Genomic DNA, 19654 nt, shown 5'->3' with positions numbered 1-19654 from the left:
TTCTCAATTCATCCCCCAAGTTTTCCTCATGCTATAAGAAAAAAAATAGACCAACTAGCTTATTTTAATCTCTCTGAAAATAACTCAGCGAGTTAACAATTAGCACACGGGCTCGTGTGCTAATTGTTACGCATGTTTACTATTACTCGTAGTCAACATGCGATTAATGTATGTATTGGCTTACTTGGCACATACTGTGAGCACACGTCCCCTCGGGCTGGCGGTCTGGGGCCCCTCGTGTAGTTCCACCCCACACCGCAGGGGGCAGTCGCGGCCCTTCCTCACGCCCGCTTGGCAACCCGCCTCCTGTCTCTGTCAGACCCGACCAAGTCGCTAGGAAGTTGGGGAGGCCATAGAGACGGAGGCCCTGGGCCCAGGCTTCCTTTCTTAAAAGAAGGCTGTCGCTTGTGATGCGCTAGTGGAAAGCACATTATAATTCTGTAAACCTTGGCGCGCGGTACGGCGCCAGAAGGCTGCCTGGGCCTGGCTCCAGCGAGACCCTGCATTTTCTCCCCCCGCGCCGGCGCAGAAGGTGCGGTCCCGTCCGCCCGGCCCGACCCGGAAGCCGCCGCGCGCCGCGCTCGCTTGTCGCCCTGGGGACTCCCGGCTGCCCTGAGTCCTGGGGCCTGCCGCGTCCTCCTTCCTCGGTCCCCTCTGGCCCATGGGTCTCCATGGCGACGGCGGGGGCCCGGCCGGGGGGCGGGCAGCCCGAGCGGGGCCGCGGCGCTCTGGGGGCCTCCGCGGTGGCGTCGCCGTGTTCGCCGCTGTGGCCGCCGTGTTCACCCTCACGCTGCCCCCCTCGGTGCCGGGGGGCGACTCGGGTAACGTACTCTCAGGGTCGTGCCTCCTGCCCTCTTCTCTGGTCCGCAGTCTCCCCACGAGGTCTGGTCAGCTCGACCCCTCCATCCACCCGCCGGGGCCCCCGCAGGGTTTTGCGTTCCAGAACCAACCTATGTTTCCATTCGTGTAATTTTTCTGTAATTCTGGTCTCTTGAGGTCTCAGGCTTTCGAGACGGGGCTGGTTGGTTTCGCCTGATGGGACTTACCGACCTCTCTCTCCACTTCTCCAGATCATTTTCCTGGACCTGAGTTTTTGCTTTCCATTCCTTTTTAGTCCACAAACATTACTTACTGAGTCCTTATCGCGTTCCAGACAAAAGGACTAACAGGAGTGGTGGACAAGTATCTTGGAGAGTGTTGTAATGCGGGCAGAGACAATACACAAACTACTGAATAGCCAACAACGTATTAGGTGGGGAGAATTTAATGGAGACAGAGGGAAATGTGATTGACAGTGGGGTAGGCAGTGGCTCCATCAGAATGGCTAGTTGGGAAAGGCCTCTGAGGAGGTGATATTTTAGTTGAAACCTGAATGTTGAAAAGGAGCCAGCCTTGCAGACTATTTGCGGGAGAACGCCTGAAAGGGTGGAAGCCAGTTGCGGCTTCAAGCTGCTTCTATTGAAAAGCGGGACCCGTGGGCCATTTAAATCACATGAATAATCGTTATGTATTTAGGATGAGAGACAAGATGCAGGTTTTGTTTTGCTGCCAAATTGACCATCTAATAACGCCTAATAATGATCCGTAATTTTGTTAGAATGGTGCTGTAAATTTGGGTCGCGAATCTATATATAGGCTGAAGAAAAACTGAGTGCCCTAGTTCCTGCATAACAAAATACCCCCAAACTGAGTGGCTTAAAACAAGAAACGTGTGTTATTTCACATTTTCTGTTGATCAGGAATCTGGGTGCAGTGTAAGTGGGTGCTCTTAGGACAAGGTTGCCGTCGTGGTATGGGGTAGGGCTGCAGTCCTCTCAGGGTTCAGCTTAGCGAGGATTAACTTCTAAACCCCATCCAGCTCTTTGCCAAACGGGTTTTTCTCTGTAAGCTGACTTTTGTCAAGAGAAAGAGATGGCACCTCTGCCTGACAACGCTGTCATTTCGTAACCTAATCTTGGAAGTGACAGACCACTGCCCTGTTTTATTCTTGGAAGTGAGTCAATATGTCAGCCCACACTCAAGGGCGAGAGGATTACACAGGGAGAATACTGGAGTTGGGAAGCTTTGGAGGCCATCTTCAAGGCTGCCTACCACATTGATGATCCTTGATGTTCCATTTACACGTCATTACCTTTACCCTTTCTTTCAGGTCCTATTGAACAAATAGGAGCAATGTTTCATTAGTATAGTGGGGAACGGAGTTACCATATTTCTACGGTTTATACTAAATAATAGAAATAGCTTTATAGTTGTGAGAGTTTTGACATTGGAGAGCATTACTCAGGGGTTGAGTAGTTCTGTAACTTTCAAAAAAACATTGACAGTTCTTTACCATAGTTGTTTGAGCCTGAAGGACGGGATTAGGATGAATAATAATAACACTTAATTGAGTACTTACTGTGTGCCAGCACTGTTCCAAGTGCTTTACGTGAATTATTTTAATCCTCCCAGCTACTACCCTGTGAGGTAGGTACTATCAATTTCTTTATTTTATAGATGACAGAGCGGTTAAGCTGTGTCCAGAATCACACAGCTAGAAAGTAGAGGCAGTCGAGGCAAGAAACCAAGTAGACTAACTTTAGAACATGCTCTCTTAACCAACCCGTGCTCTAAATTCTTTGTTAAATCTTTCATCACGTATTTAGTGATAAAGTCTATCTAAAATTTACAGTTGTGTTACGGAGCCCAGGCTTGGTCTGCTCACCACATGACAGGCCAGTAAATCGGGAGATGTGTTGTTAGAGCAAGGAATAACCGCTTGAATCGGAAAGCTGGCAGACCGAGAAGATGGCTGACTAGTGTCTCAAAAAACATCTTCCCTCAATCCAAATTTGAGCTCCTTTTACACAGATGGGGAGGAGGCGGGGCCCACTGCAGTGCCAACCAGTGGCTGAGTGGGGCTGCTATAGCTCGCACCTGTCCCGCCCCTATTACAACTGTTGCCTTGTTTTTATTAATACTGTCTTTTTTCCCCAAAAGAATAAAGTTATCTATTCACTTTGAGTTATCAAACTTTTTAGGCATTCTGACTTGTTTAGTTTGACGCTGAATAGTGGTTGCTTCTAATATTTCTATGTTCATTTTTGGGAGTGATAAATAAACTGTTTTCCAAGGGTTGCCAGTAAAATTTGTATAATCACATCTTTGATGATTTTGTTTATATGTTGAATGTACTGTTCTCTTTGAATTTTGTGTTTATGAAATTTTTTTTTAATCAATAAACAGAACACATCTCAAAACCAACATAAAGCATGTATTCTTCTTCCTGATAAGTCTTAAATTATACTCCATGAATCCATCACATTGTGTGGCCTTGCCAAAATTTATTTTTTGCACTGCTTGATACGCATAGTTGATTTATGGGCAGGAGCACTCCTGGTCCTTTAGAGGAAAGGGTAGGAATCTAGCCTTCACTTCTGTTTGTTATCCTTGGGAAAAATAAATTAGCTTATATATGTGTTTATATATTTTTAAGATACTGTCTTTAACACACTTGATATATGACAATATAATTTTGTAATTAATATAAAAAGTATAATATGGAGGGAGCTGGGTTTTGTAAAGGTGAAACTTCTGCTAACAACTCTGAGCTTGCCACCCATTTGTGTCCCAGATGAAAAAGCTGTGGTTCTCAAACTTGAATGTACTGGAGAATTGCCTGGGAAACTTGGGCCCCAATGCCAGAGGGTTTAGTGTAGGTAGATGTGGGTTATGGTCAAGAAATCTTCATTTTTTAAAAGGCATCTGGGTAATTCTGATGCAGGTTGTAGTAGGACTTACATTTGAGGCAACCCTAGTGTAAAGGGTTGAGGGAAAGCAAGGACCCTTTCTCTTATATCATATTTACTTTCTCTTTTTATCATATTCAATTTTAAGAGTCGTGTTTAGCTTTTTATCAAGGGTGCATTCATAGACTTTGAATAGTAGCATCTTTTCTATTTAGATTTTAGTTTCACACTTGATAAGAGTTGGTGATGGAGGTTAGTCACATTCCAGATTCATCTTTCTACCAACAGAACTCCAGCAAAGAATAACAGCATATTGACTTTTCAATGGTAAAAAGAAATTAGAGAAAATAGGCTATTTTTCTTAATGTTAAATGTAATTCTAAGTACATTTTAAATGGAGGAGAATGAATAGCGACCTTGGAAATCTGAACTGAATTGTGCTTCATAGCACCTACAGAAATACAAGAAACAAAAATTGATTAAAACCATTTGGGACTGAAGACATAAAGAGCAAACCCATTCTAGAATAAAACTATGAAATACTATAAAATACTGGTAACAGCTACAAAGGGAGGAGTTACTTTAAACATATTTAAACCATAAACAATTTCTTTATATAAGGTACAAGAAGGGCCTTTGGCTTGTAAGATGCTCTTGAATATCTCCAGCAAACGTCAAAGATGTCCTTAAGTAAATGACTTAAGTGAGCAGTATCTGTCTTTGGTGCCCTTATGGGATTTCTGTGAAGTGAGCAGTCTTTCAACCTGAGATGGGGGTGTCTGAGTAGCAAGGGTGACAACATGATAGGTCTTTTTGTCAGTCTCTATGTGCGGGGCTTTTCTGTGTGGCACGAGGAGGGAGAGGTGCTGATGTCTTCTTGACAGAACCCTGAAATGGATAGGATATTTTCAACTTAGTGGAAAAGACAAATGAGAACAACTAACAAGAATAAAAGGCAATCTAAGTAAGTGCTAAATAGAGAGGTTCCAGCAGGTTCTATGGAGGAGGAGGAAGTGATTCATTCTGATGGGTGAAGCTGGGGAAGGGTATGTGTAAGGAAAGGTGTCACTGAGAAGGTAGCAACTGAACTAGGCCTTGACGGATTTAGGAGAGAATGCTGGATGAGAAAATGAGTGATAAGAGGTGCAAAAGAGGACCATTCAGAGGAACAGTGGGTAGTCAGATCTGACAAAGGTGAGCATAGGTTTCATGGACATAAGCCTTGGAAAGGGACCTGGAAGCCATAGAGGGCTTGCATGTCACGCTGAGGAATCAACTTCATTCAGTACACAGAGAGCAGCCATTGAGCAGTTTTAGTCTAAGGAAACAATCTGACCTCTGGGGAGTGGGGATGGCAGTAATTAGTGATTTCAGTAGGAAGATGAATTGGAATAGAACGTTGGTCAATGCTATTGCTGTAGCCCAGGCCAGAGAGAGGAAGGGTCTAAAATACAGTCAGGGCAGTAGAAATGAAGAGTACTGATATCCACTGAAGGATAGAAAATGGACATTAATACATTTCCCAATAGATAATAGTACTTTCATAAATCATCAATTAATATTGATTGATTTCATATACTGTACTGTATTAAGTGTATAGGGATAATCAGAAATAGTCCCTGTGCTCTGGATACTTAAAGTATTAACAAATAAGCATTGAATTACTACACCATAATTTTAGAAGTAATTACTAATGGTGAGGAATTACAAAGAACTATGTAAATAATATGATTTAATGGTTTGAAAAAAATGTACTTTGGTAGTCAAAGCTTACCAAAATAACCTGGAGTTAATAAGCATTTGGCAATTGTTTAAAGATATCCAAAATAATTAATGTAGAGAATGTATCCAAATGTCAGTTTAGGGCAGAATGGCACATTTTATAGACTGTTCAAATCTCCAGTGTCTGCACATTTTACATATCATAAGGTTGCATCTTTACCGACAGTTTTGTACTAAATTCTTGAGGGATAATACAGCATTTTACACTAATGCTCTGTAAGAGTTTTTATATATTTGCAAGGGTAGACAACTTTCAGGAGGGAAAGTAGGCATATTTTAAAAATTGAAGTATAGTTGATTTACAATGTTGTGTTAGTTTCTGGTGTACAGCAAAGTGATTCAGTTATACATATTACATATTCTTCATTATAGGTTATTACAAGATATTGAATATGGTTCCCTATGCTATACAGTAGGACCTTGTTGTTTAAAATAAGCGTTTTTAGAAACTAGAATTCACATATATTTACACTGACCAGTTATTAAAAACTGTCAAAGATAGTTTGTTCAGTAATACCTAAGGGAGAACATATTCTGAGACTATTTCATGCTGTTAAATCTCTACAGATTTACAGTTTTATCCAGTCAAATTAATGCAAAACCCCAATGCAAGCATTTGGATTTTGAAAACTTCGGAGGAGTGTCATTTTCTAATAGTAATTATTGGTTTTCCATTATTTTTTCACAGGGGAACTGATCACAGCCGCACATGAGCTTGGAGTAAGTATTAGTTTTATTGTTTAATCAATGCTCTCATTAACAGTTTTAGGAATTAAGAAAGTTTAATTAAGCATGGAGTAAAGTAGATTAATTTATTTTCAGACCCCAGTTTTTAGTAACTTATAAGTACAGTACATGACAATTTACTTTAAGTTTTAAATCCAATTAAACTGAATTATAAAGCAAAGCCTTTACTATATATACAGTAGCTGGCTTATTATCACCCCAAATTTTGTATAAGCTATGGAGAATAAAATAAATCGGGTTAACAGTTTTAATAAGTTTATTATTTAATAAACTTTATTGTGGTGCATGATCCCTTTAGGCAAGACCTTAGGACTGTCAGCATGGTGGTAATCCGATAGCAGTGTGGTCTTTCAACTTACTAACCAATACGATATTTCAGAACCCGCTTTTTTTCAATAGCCTTTTAAATGACCCTAATGTACTGTGAACCCAGAGAACAAACTGCTTAAGAACTGACAATGAAATATGTCACCCTTTCTCTAGGTGACACACCATGTGATAGACCCTGCCAAATCCACTAAAGAAAATATTTATTTGTATTGGCACAAGAGGATTACAATAGAAAACCACTATTCAAACATTTAGTCATTGTCTCTTAATCTTTATACTTGCCTAAGAAAAGCGCTACTTTTCAATTAAAGCCAGTGTGACTCTTCCTTTACTAGATGAAAACCTTCTGACTGTTGCTAATTTTCCCTTAGGTTGCCCATCCTCCTGGCTATCCTTTGTTCACTCTGGTGGCTAAACTGGCAATTATACTATTTCCTTTTGGTTCGGTTGCCTACCGAGTCAATCTTCTGTGTGGCTTCTTTGGAGCAGTAGCTGCAGCATTACTTTTTTTCACCGTTTTCAGGTAAAGTAGTTGATTAGTTAATTTTGACTAATTGGAGATGGCCCATGTACATACATTACAAAAAAAAATCTTTTGTTGTTTGAATGGTTTTTCCTAATCACTCATGTGATTTCACTTTCTCAATTTACAGTAATTTTCATATGCGTTTGACTGCTTAAATGATTACACAGTTGGTTCTGCTTCATACAACGGAGAGAAGGTGTCACCAGTTCATTATCACAGTTCTCTGGTTAGGCAGAACTAATAAGGTTTGTCATTTCAGGAAGATGCAGATGGGCCAGTTTAATTCAACAATATAAAGTTCATCTTTTGGTAAATGGTAAATATCACTTAATTACTCACAGTATTGCTGATGGGCAGCTGCCTGTCAGGTCCAGAGCTAATACCTAATTATACTGTATTTTAAATATGCACATGTATACTTTTTGAAATGAAGCTGTTAACTAAGGAAATCAATTTGGGTTGTGGTTTTAGTAAGGTTTCACTTTGTTCCATTACTGCTGTAGGGAAGATAAGCTAATTAGACACCACTTACTTCATGATGGAAGGCTTTCTTAGTTTGGAAGGCTATGCTGCTTTTAAAAAAACAGGTCATTAGTTTAGGATATTGGTAAACACATTTGTCTTTGCTGTTTCTCTCTCCTTCTGTATTAACTCAGTCTAACCTATACCTAAAAGGATTGTAGTCAAAAATACAAATTATTCTTCCTGCAAAGGGGAAACCAAGTTAAAACATTTCTTTCAAAAAGTATGGCAGATTTTATTATAAAAACAAATAATTTTTGTATGTAAATAGAGTATAATTTGAATAGACAATTTCAAATGTCATTTTTGGAGACTCATATTTTTATTTACATTTGTCATATCACTGCCCTTTGACTAAATTCTTTGTAAATTCCCTTTTGATTATTTGTAGAAAGGTAAAAGTTACAATAATTATGGCTAAAGCTTACTATTAAATCTATTTGTGGAAATCTTTCAGATTCAAAGTTGTAATTGTTGATCATTTACTAAACTTTAATCTGTATTATTTAATTTGTTTCTATTTCAGTCTTACAGGTTTTCAGTGATAGCCATATCTTTAAGTATGAAATGTTTAAAATAACATTTCTGCTTGGATTAATTAGTGTTATGAATACTTTCTTTTTCTAAATGATTAGAATAATCATTATTAGTATTGTTCCTTCTGATCTTTTATAATTAAGGCTCTGTCATTTTCGTTGAGAGAAAAACTCTCTTTTTATTTTTAAATATCTAGGTTGAAATTTAGAACTTACCTGTCCTCTATTAAATGTATGAGTTTTTGCAAGACATTTAAGACAAAGACATTTTAAAGAAAACTAATACTTGTATTTGTTTTGTTAGTTCATCTGTACTTTAGATTATTTCTACAACATATACATATATTTAAAGGCTGTAGCTAGCTCTTAAGCAGGTAAAGTGATTCGTTTTCTAAAACTTTTCCATGTTTTCCACTATATTAATTGTCGATGCCCTTCCTCATAAAAACCACTGTAAAAATCATATATAAAAATCTTTATCTTTCCAGAATCCGAATAGTTTGGGACAATAATTTTCCTTTGAGTTGTCCACATTTTAAAATAGCTTTGATTAATTATTATGCTTGATTATAATGGGTTTTAGATTAGCACACAAGCCTGTGACCCTTTTCTTTTAATATACAGTCTTAATGATAAATTCGTATACTTGCTGACATATGTTTTAAATCAAAAACTCTTCATAGACTAAATTGGATATTTGCATGCTTTTAGTAATCCAGTACTTTGGAAAAGTTGCTTTCTTTCTGAAAAGGGACCTGATAACATTATCTCTTACGTACTTTTAATGTGAAAATACTTCATTATTTTGAATACAAATAATTGACAAGGTACACGTCCTTTGGGAACAACCTAGTTCAAGTGGCAAATCTGTTTTGTCAAACAATAGCCACCCTTCGGGAAAGAGCAAGCCATCTCTATGGTAATAGGACTAACAGTAGCCTATTGATCGAGTGGAAGAAGACATTATACAATGTCAGCTGGCTTGTTACAATTTCATTTGTCGTATGACCTGAACCTAGCCTCTAAAACCTTCCTTCTGTGAATATAAGCCCAAGAGCAGGACGCGGTTTTTGTGCAGCCATTAGGGTGACAGCTTTTTTCCTGTCCCAGCGTACAGAAAATGTGTTCCTTCAGAGGTTGACTCCTTCACCAGAACTCATTCAGGAGACATTTCACTACTTTATTCATTTGCCGACCAAGTCATCATTCCATTTTGTTGTTGAATATTAAAGGGTTTTGATCCAGGAGACAGCTGTATTCTTTCTTTCCCCCATCACTTAAGAGAACATTACTGTACATGTAGGATTAGTGCTGACTGGTGTGCAGGAAATTAATTCTTCTAACAGTTTTAGGTTTTTTTCAGGTAATTGTTCACATAGCATTCACTATATTTAGCTCTTGGGGTGGGTATAAAGACCTTCTGTACCTTTTAAACAAAGATTGTATTTCAAAAGCAAATTTCTGTTTAAATATGTTGATGTAAAAAGCTCCATTTTTTCAGTAAACATGACTTAGATTGAAAGAACAATTTATTTGTTGTTTCCAATTACTTTGTAATTTTTGCTTTTCTTACATCTTTCTCTTGCTTTTAAAAGCCTTTAAGATGTCATTAACACTGCATTTTTTGTTAGTCTTTCCTAATGGTTGGCAAGAACTCTTTTATGTTTGCTTTGCCCTGATGTAGAAAGCATATGAGTAAAACAGCACATTGAAAGCTGTGTCACTGTAGTTTATTGAATTAAAAATAGTAAGATTGTGGCAGTTGTTTCTGCATGTATTTATTTATGTATTGTCCCCTTCAGGGGTATTTTAAAGCATGCACTATGTTAAGGGAGTTTAATCTAATATATTTCATTTCTAGGAACTAGTATTCATTTTATTAATACGTACATCTGTGCATTTGACTGTACTACAGTTAGTGATTTAGAGAAACTGGGATTTTCTCTTTTAAGGCCAATGAAGTAAATGATTTTTTAGTTTGATAGTATGATATTTAAAATGTCATATTTGAAATTCACAAATCCTATTAATATAAAATTTTAAAAGTTATAGGTATGTAAATCACTAATAGGAACATCATTTAGCTTTCCTTAGTACTTGAATTTCAAAATTGTTTTCTAAGAAACCTCAAACTAGATCCTCTATACTTAGTAAGGAAGGAGTACTGAAATCACTGTAATTAATATCAACATGCTTATATTTCATATGTTCTGGTAACACTGAAATAGAATGGAGTCTGTTGATAGTATCATATAAAAATTCTTTACTTGAGGGAAGATTTAAATTGCTTATGATCTCAGGTGAGGGCATGTCTTGTATCATGTATTTTGATAGTAACAAGGCAGGGAATATATTCTCAACAGGCGTGAGAGCGTATCCTTTTCAAGCTAGTATGGGCCAAATGGAACTATAGAAGAATTCATTGAACAATATTTGCTACACACTCATATGAATCGAAAGTAAAATTCTTTTAGTTTTTATAATCAAGATTCAGTGCTTATTTTAAAGAAAGTAAGACAAAGTTACTATTAAATAAACAGTTTTTCTAAAAGGCACTGTTTCAGGAAACTTGCATAAAAAAACTTTCTAACACCATTAACATTGTACAGTAAGAAATCAGATCTCTTAATGTCAAGCAGGTTCCCTAGAATATATGAATATTAATTGTAATTAAAGGTATCTTGAAACTATGCCTGCTTACTACAAAGAACTTACAACCAATTTCAGTAATATTTAAATATCTCCTGGAAGGTTGTTTTGTGCCAGTATTTTATTTATGCATATTTTATTTTTTATAAGTTATATATTCCTAAACATTCTGCCGCTGCTAAAAATTAATTTTATTAAACTTTTGGAACAGGAACACTTGATTCTGAGCACTGTGTCTGCTATTCTTATAGCTTCAGCTAAGATTCCATTCAATAAAAATCGAAAATTAAAATGCCATACCTTAGAGAACGTAGAATCTCCTGCTTAAGAGACATTTGGATTTTCCAGCTCAAAGAGTATTTTAGATTATTGCCATAGAGAATAATGTGAAGCTCTTCCTAATTTCAGAGGTAACTATGCATAAGTAACAAATAGTCACCAAGTTTTTGTAGTTGAAGAAGAATGGAAAGTACTGGAGCATTAATTTCTATTCAGGAGAATATCTGTCTTGATCCCTGGTTAATTGATCATATATTTCTCTCATACTTGTATTAAAGTTGCATTGACTCAGACTGGCTAAGCATATTAAGAGCTTGGTTCATTTGCATTTTCTTATAAGTAGAGGGACATATTAGGCTCAAATAGCAGCATTTCGTTTTGAAGGGAAAAAAGCAGGGCAAAAACTCTTTTTTAAGACTGTAGAGTCTCTTCTGACAGCTAGTCAGAGTTAGAATTAGTTCAAGGAAATGTTAATAATGCATTGCCTGGCCTAATCCCCTTGATATCACCAGGTATCCTCCTGTTCATGGGTTAATTGCTCTAAAAGCGAAGGCAATATTCTGAGCGGTGGGCCGCTTCACCTTTTCACAGCTGTTACCATTGAGTGACAACTAAATCCCATGTGTAAGATGAGGAAGAGCTCAATCTCCAATTGGGAGAAAATTTATGTAAACCACAATCCCTTCAGAATGTGCGGAAGTCATAGACTTTCTTGATTTACTCTGCTTTTCCCAGAAAGCTCTATTGTTCACTTTCCTAAGTCCCATCAACCCTTTGTAGCAGAATATCACAGCGGCAGCAGATAGCTTGAAATATATAAATGCTATCATAGCTCTGATTAATAGCAGTGCTTATGAGTCAAGTCTGATAACAGTGCAGCTCTCCACTCAATTTCAGATACTGCTAATGGAATCTGTCTTCTCCAATTGTAATATGAGAAGGCCTAATTTGCCATGGAGCTTGGAGCTGTCACCAGTAGGGGATTGTGGGGTCAGATGGGAGCTGCCAGGTTTTTGCCCTGCAGCTTGTATCTCTCACTTTGAATAGAGCAGCCCCCTGCCTGCCAGTTAGCTGATAGGCCGCCGTGGGGTTTATGCCACTATATACAATAGGAAAGGGCTACATAGGCTGACTTTATAATTGTGAAGCTAGCTCATATTTCCACAGCTACTGTGCTGCATAATTTCTAATAAGTGGTTTTAACAAACGTCAGATTATGAAAAGTTTCCTCAATTACAGAAACTTATAAAACATTTAAATTGCTAAATCTGTTTCCTGCCGAGATTTTGCCACTGGAACTAGTCATCAGTCATTATGGCTATAATAATAAATGCATATATTTCTTAAAGTTACAAATAAAATTATAAACCATAACTCATATAGATTTGCTGCTTTTCAAAGCCATAAAAAGTAGAAAACAGTCTTAATGAATTGAAATATTACGATATACTTCATAACTTTGCATAATAAGACTACTTTATATTAAACCTCTATTGTTTAGTAAGTTAGTGTTGCTGATGAAAGTAGTTTAATACCCTCATTCTGTTGATCTTAGTTATTTGGATCTTTTAAGTTTACTTCATATACCTTTAGTATATAACATTTTAAAAATTATGCAGCATTTTCTAAGTTTTCAGTTAAAAAGGACTTTGAGAATAATATGCTGCACTATACTTTTAACCAATTTCAGTTTTGCTACCGAATACAAAATACACTGTCAAGATTGAGTAATGAGCTAATCTTGAGGCTTTGTGTGTGTGCTTTTTTCTTTTCTAAATTAATTTATTTGTTTATTTTTGGCTGTGTTGGGTCTTTGTTGCTGCGCACGGGGGTCTAGTTGCGGCGAGCGGGGGCTGCTCTTCGTTGCGGTGCGCGGGCTTCTCACTGCGGTGGCTTCTCTTGTTGCGGAGCACGGACTCTAGGCGCACAGGCTTCAGTAGTTGTGGCTTGAGGGCTCTAGAGCGCAGGCTCAGTAGTTGTGGTGCACAGGCTTAGTTGCTCCGCGGCATGTGGGATCTTCCCAGACCAGGGCTCGAACCCGTGTCCCCTGCATTGCCAGGAGGATTCTTAACCACTTTACCACCAGGGAAACCTAAGGCCTTGTGTGTTTTTAAACATTTCAAACAAAATTGATGAAAATCTGTAATTTGGGAGTTATTTTAAGCTAGGCTCTACCTTAAGATATTGCCTCCCATAGTGCAAGTCATTTGGCATACTATGGAAACTTGGTAAAATGTAAAGTAAGTGATGGCGATTCCTATAAAGCTCAGTTCAGTGTTTTCCTTTTAGATATTTGGGTATAAGGTTGATGAGCTGTAATAAAGTGAATCGTTCTAAGCCTTGAATAGTTTCATCATTTACTGGTTAGTGAACAAATTTTAATTCTAATGGAAATTGTGTAATTACATTTTATTTATGGAAGCTATTCATAATCTTGTTCCTTCCATTTCACTTGTGCCTTTTTCCTCTTTGAAGCCTTTTCCATTTTTTTCCCAAGTTTATTTAGTGGTTTTAAATCAGGAATAATACTTTGTATTTTTCCTTTCAGTGTACTGGTAGTTGATATTTACGTAGCTGAAAATTCAGGGTAGAACAGGATAGAATCGCATGGAACAGAATAAACCTTGGTAGGATTTTACCTGGAGTGAAAGTAAATTTTTATAAAATATAGGAAAATGGGATTACTTGCAAATTTATTAAAGATGGAAATGTTTTACATTATTTTTTAGGTGCAGTGATGGTGGCTTCAGAGATAGAACTTTAATATACCATGTCCTCAATTATTGATCTATGTTTATTAGGTCTAAACTTGAAAATGACAAGAAAAAATTTAGATTCTACTGCTCTCCAAATGCCCACTGACTATAATTTGCCCACCTGGAACATGTTACATACTCAATACGTATTTGTTGAAAGGGTCTTGAGTGAACTGCCACTCAATGAGAAAGGTTCAGCTGAAACTGAAAACCTTTCTTGTCAGTAGCTTAGCTTCCTAGTTTGACCATCTCCAGGTACATTGAAGAGAGAAATATATGGGTGTTGATTTTGTGAATGGGAGCCAGAGATAACATTTGTATAATCTTCATGAACAAGACCCAGAAAGATAAGAACTTGGGAGGACAGGGGCAGTAGATTTGCCACTAATTGTACCCTGCTTTACCATATCTCTTCCCTGTAATCCACTGCATTTTTTTAAAGTCGTGAATATGAGTTGACACTAATAACAATTTATTTAACAGTAATGCTCAGATGCTGCATTGTGGCCTTCCTACTCGATTCTACTTACTTCAAGTAGGAGTTTTCAGTGTTGAAGGAAAGTAGTGTACCCTCCATGTTGGGTTCTTTGCACACAAGTAACACTGAAGACAAATACATTCATGAATTTTATGAGGCACGTCAAATGTGTGTTCTGAAAGAATTTCAGGTTTCTGTTATTTGCCTTTTGATTGAGGGTTAGACAAACATGTGACTACACATGAAAATCAAATACTGTGTAGCGGAAAGAAAAATATACCTTATCATCAATAGCAAACCTGTGTCAGTGGTGTAAATTGTAACCTCCTGATTTATCCATTGTGTCAACAGATGAATAGTATTCCATAAGTGAGAAAACTGCTGCACAATCAGTACCTTTCTTAGGAATCTCACGTAGGCCTCGTGGAATCCTGAGCCTCACGTTTGTTAGGATGCTCTTAAAAGCATCACATATTCCTTACCCTAGTGGAGAATTTCTGTCATTTGCATTTTCTGGGTGAAATTTTAAATACTTAACCACCTTTCCCATACTATCTGTCATGCTCCTGGTATATCTTTTCTCAGTGACTGACCACTGTGATCTCCTGGAATGTGAACGACATGGTTTTAGTGTTAGCCCAAGTTAAAAACAATTAGGAAAATTTATTTACTGCCAATATACTGCAAAATATATTTTATATATAACATATTTGTAAGATGTATTTATTTATATAAAACATACTTCAGTGACTTTTAGATTATTTGTTATTTTGAATCATCCATATCATTACCTTACTCTGTTAGTGTGAGACCTTGAAAATTAAGCATGCCTCTCTAATAGTGTAAAAACTTGATTTTGATTGTTGACATGTGACTATCTTTTAAAATACAATGGTTGTTTTATTAAAATTTCACAGTAATGTTTGAAGTGTGTGTTCTTCATATAGCCTTATAAGATGTTATCTTTCTGTAAGTCAGGTTAGAGTCTAAGAATATGTATTTCACTTGAAGAAGTGTCTCCCTTGATATCCTTCTGTGAGGCTTTATGAGCCTCTAGATTGGGATTGGAAAACAGTTTTTTCTCATATTATATATAATTTATCATGAGGTGTTCTTTAGTTCAAGTGGAAAACAGTTTAGATTATTTTGCAATTTATTAGTGAGTTCTGCTGAAAACAGTTCTCATTTTATTCACAACCTCACTTGAATTTCCCTTTTTCTTTTCCTCAGCTTCCTATTAGTGTGGTTGAAGTAGGTTCATCAATTTCAGTAGAAAAATGTACGTCTTTTAATTTTAATGAGCTAATTTTAAGATGTCACTTTAGCATATTAAGGGTAAATAAATTCATTAATTCCTTAGTTGCTTTTTAAAAAAATAATAATTACTTAAGCATATTTATTTAAAAGAATGAAATGAAAATTGAAAGTAGGCCTCCTTGACTGCTAAGTGAAAACACAATGGTGTTTTTGATTATGCCATTTTTCTTTGGGAAAAAAAACCCTTCATACTTAGTCTACAGATAGATGACAATTGTTTTGTCTTATTTGGGAGGTATTTATATTTATACTCCATCTGTACATTTGACTTTATGGATGATACCAAACAGCTCGTTTTGTGGGCTCAGAACAATGATTTCATTTAAAACTCATGTTTAAATAACAATATCAGATTAGATATTCCTTCCATATATTTTTGAAAGAAATATTGCTTAGCCAGAAATTTGGACTACCAATTCATGTACCAGTATTTATGCATAGTGTTTCACTCTACTTATATAATCTAACTCTGCCAAAAAATTACAAATATATATTGTAGCCTTTTCAGGGGAAAAAAAATGTAGAGTGTGTGTTCTGGTTAGAATTATTGCCCAAAAGAGTTAGATTACAACTAACTTGTTTGATCACCCATTTTGGGGAACCCTTCATCGAGAAGGCTCATAATTGGTCCAACTCATAACAAAGGCCCCAGCAATCAAAACAGATGGTGGATTAATTAGAGGCTTTAAGAATTCAGTAGCCAACAAACACATGAAAGAATGCTCAACATCATTAATCATTAGAGAAATGCAAATCGAAACTACAATGAGATATCATCTCACACCAGTCAGAATGGCCATCATCAAAAAATCTACAAACAATAAATGCTGGAGAGGGTGTGGAGAAAAGGGAACCCTCTTGCACTGTTGGTGGGAATGTAAATTGATACAGCCACTATGGAGAACAGTATGGAGGTTCCTTAAAAAACTAAAAATAGAACTACCATATGACCCAGCAATCCCATTACTGGGCATATACCCTGAGAAAACCATAATTCAAAAAGAGTCATGTACCAAAATGTTCATTGCAGCTCTATTTACAATAGCCAGCACATGGAAGCAACCTAAGTGTCCATCAACAGATGAATGGATAAAGAAGATGTGGCACATATATACAATGGAATATTACTCAGCCATAAAAGAAACGAAATTGAGTTGTTTGTAGTGAGGTGGATGGACCTAGAGTCTGTCATACAGAGTGAAGTAAGTCAGAAAGAGAAAAACAAATATAGTATGCTAACACATATATACGGAATCTAAGGAAAAAAAAAAAGGCCATGAAGAACCTAGTGGCAAGACGGGAATAAAGACACAGACCTACTAGAGAATGGACTTGAGGATATGGGGAGGGGGTGGGGTGAGATGTGACAGGGTAAGAGAGTGTCATGGACATATATACACTACCAAATGTAAAATAGATAACTAGTGGGAAGCAGCCGCATAGCACAGGGAGATCAGCTCGGTGCTTTGTGACCACCTAGAGGGGTGGGATGGGGAGGGTGGGAGGGAGGGAGATGCAAGAGGGAAGAGAAATGGGAACATATTGTATATGTATAACTGATTCACTTTGTTATAAAGCAGAAGCTAACACACCATTGTAAGGCAATTATACTTCAATAAAGATGTTTAAAAAAAAAAAAAAAAAAAAGAACTACCGTATGACCCAGCAATCCCATTACTGGGCATATACCCTGAGAAAACCATAATTCAAAAAGAGTCATGTACCAAAATGTTCATTGCAGCTCTATTTACAATAGCCAGCACATGGAAGCAACCTAAGTGTCCATCAACAGATGAATGGATAAAGAAGATGTGGCACATATATACAATGGAATATTACTCAGCCATAAAAAGAAACGAAATTGAGTTATTTGTAGTGAGGTGGATGGACCTAGAGTCTGTCATACAGAGTGAAGTAAGTCAGAAAGAGAAAAACAAATACCGTATGCTAACACATATATATGGAATCTAAACAAAAAAACAAAAAAATGGTCATGAAGAACCTAGGGGCAAGATGGGAATAAATACACAGACCTACTAGAGAATGGACTTGAGGATACGGGAAGGGGGAAGGGTAAGCTGGGACAAAGTGAGAGAATGGCATGGACATATATACACTACCAAACGTAAAATAGATGGCTAGTGGGAAGCAGCCGCATAGCACAGGGAGATCAGCTCTGTGCTTTGTGACCACCTAGAGGGGTGGGATAGGGAGGGTAGGAGGGAGGGAGACGCAAGAGGGAAGAGATATGGGGACATATGTATATGTTTAACTTATTCACTTTGTTATAAAGCAGAAACTAACCCACCATTGTAAAGCAATTATACTCCAATAAAGATGTTTAAAACAAAAAAAAAGGATTCAGTAGATTCATAGTATTCATAGAATTCATGCCTCTTCTAAAAAAAAACTGATAAACAGATTTAAAACAGTGCTTGCTAAGTCATCTTTTCTTTTTAATGTATTTATTTATTACTTATTTGGCTGCATCGGGTCTTAGTTGCGGTATGCGGGACCTTTCATTGCAGCGCGCAGGCTCTTTGTTGTGGTGCGCAGGCTTCAGAGCGTGCAGCCTCAGTAGTTGTGGTGCATGGGCTCTGTAGTTGTGGCACATGGGCTCCAGAGCGCATGGGCTCAGTAGTTACGGCGCACGGGCTTAGTTGCCCTGTGGCATGTGGGATCTTAGTTTCCTGACCAGGGATCGAACCCGTGTCCCCTGCATTGGAAGGTGGATTTTTAACCACTGGACCACCAGGGAAGTCCCGCTAAGTCATCTTATTTGCTTAACAAGTTTAAGACCAGATTCACTTACAGACATATTTGTCAATGTGATTTTTGAAGCATCACTTAGATAAGTCTTGTGCACATTTAATGTCTTTTTCTATCTCAAATTCGCAGTGGCTTATCGATATGAAAGATTCATTGATATTTGGCTCAAAAAGACATAAAATGGAAACTTTGAGGTACTTCGTTTGAAATTTCACAAAAGTTTGAGAAACCGTAAGGGATCTTCTTTACACATCAGTGTGAAAGGCAATATGAGTAACTGTGAACCTTCCGTATTTTATTTTTCCCTTTGAAATATTTATGTTATAGACAAGGGATAAATCAAGTAATATGAAAAAAACTTTTAAAGTAAATTATTATTTCTATACTGTTGCCAAAAGAATATTTAAACACTTGAATTAAAGTACAGAATGATGAAATGATTATTCCCTAGTTTCTGAAAGATATGTCCATATGGACGTCACTTTATTTAAAAAAATCAGCGTAACAAAATCAAAATAAATCTTTTAGTTTTTTTCCCTTAATCTCATTTGTTACTAAAACATCACTTTTATAACAGTAAAGGACAGCGGTGATAAAGGACATGGTTCTTAAAAGAAACAAAATTCACTCCAGTACCAAAACATCTTTTCTTTCAATTTTTTTACAATTAAAAAAGAATAATTTCTAAGTAATGGCATAAGTTATTTTATAAAGCATTACTGGAGATGGTTGGACTTAGGTTGAGGTAATTAGAAACCATTGCTATTTGGATATTTGAAGAGCGTTAAAAACTGAAGATAAAGTATATCTGAAATTAAATACATATATATAAACATTTAGTTTTCAAAAAATCATATAGCTTTTCTAGGGATACAGAAATACACATATATGTAAAGTGCAATATACTTTTACCTTTTAAAAAGTGCTGATATGCTGACATGGCTATCTAGTGGTATCAGTAGTCCAAAAATAATTCTCTTGGCTTTGTAATACTTTAGAGAGTTTTAAGCTCCTCACATCTGGTTTCCTTACTATGTTTTGATTAGGTTACAGTTAAAATATTCTATTCCTCAGAAATACAGAAAAATCTACCTATTCAGTACCCATTTAATATGTTTAATGAGAATCTGGAGATGGAGCAACTACCCTAGTCTTGGTGAAAGTACTTTCGGGAAAACTTCTTGGAAAGGTGACACCCGTATTGAGTTGTAAACAATGAGTGGCAGTGGCCAAGT

At 36.9% G+C, this 19654-nt stretch overlaps 1 protein-coding gene across 5 annotated transcripts in view; it reads left to right on the top strand.

Moving 5' to 3' along the window:
• The first annotated feature begins 547 nt into the window (after positions 1-547).
• TMEM260 (transmembrane protein 260) overlaps positions 548-19654 on the top strand; it is a 62078-nt gene continuing 42971 nt past the window's right edge. For all 5 annotated transcript variants that reach the window (XM_082450404.1, XM_082450403.1, XM_082450400.1 and 2 more), the window contains exons 1-3: positions 548-821; positions 6199-6230; positions 6959-7110. In XM_082450404.1, the coding sequence (XP_082306530.1) occupies positions 662-821; positions 6199-6230; positions 6959-7110 (344 nt within the window). In that variant the 5' untranslated portion in view covers positions 548-661. The remainder of the gene's footprint in view (positions 822-6198; positions 6231-6958; positions 7111-19654) is intronic.

Source organism: Balaenoptera physalus, assembly GCF_965194825.1.
Source record: "Balaenoptera physalus genome assembly, chromosome: 2".
In the NCBI taxonomy this organism is placed as follows: Eukaryota; Metazoa; Chordata; class Mammalia; order Artiodactyla; family Balaenopteridae; genus Balaenoptera; species Balaenoptera physalus.
Note: the sequence above shows the minus strand (reverse complement) of the source record. Positions and strands in the feature narration are given on the sequence as shown.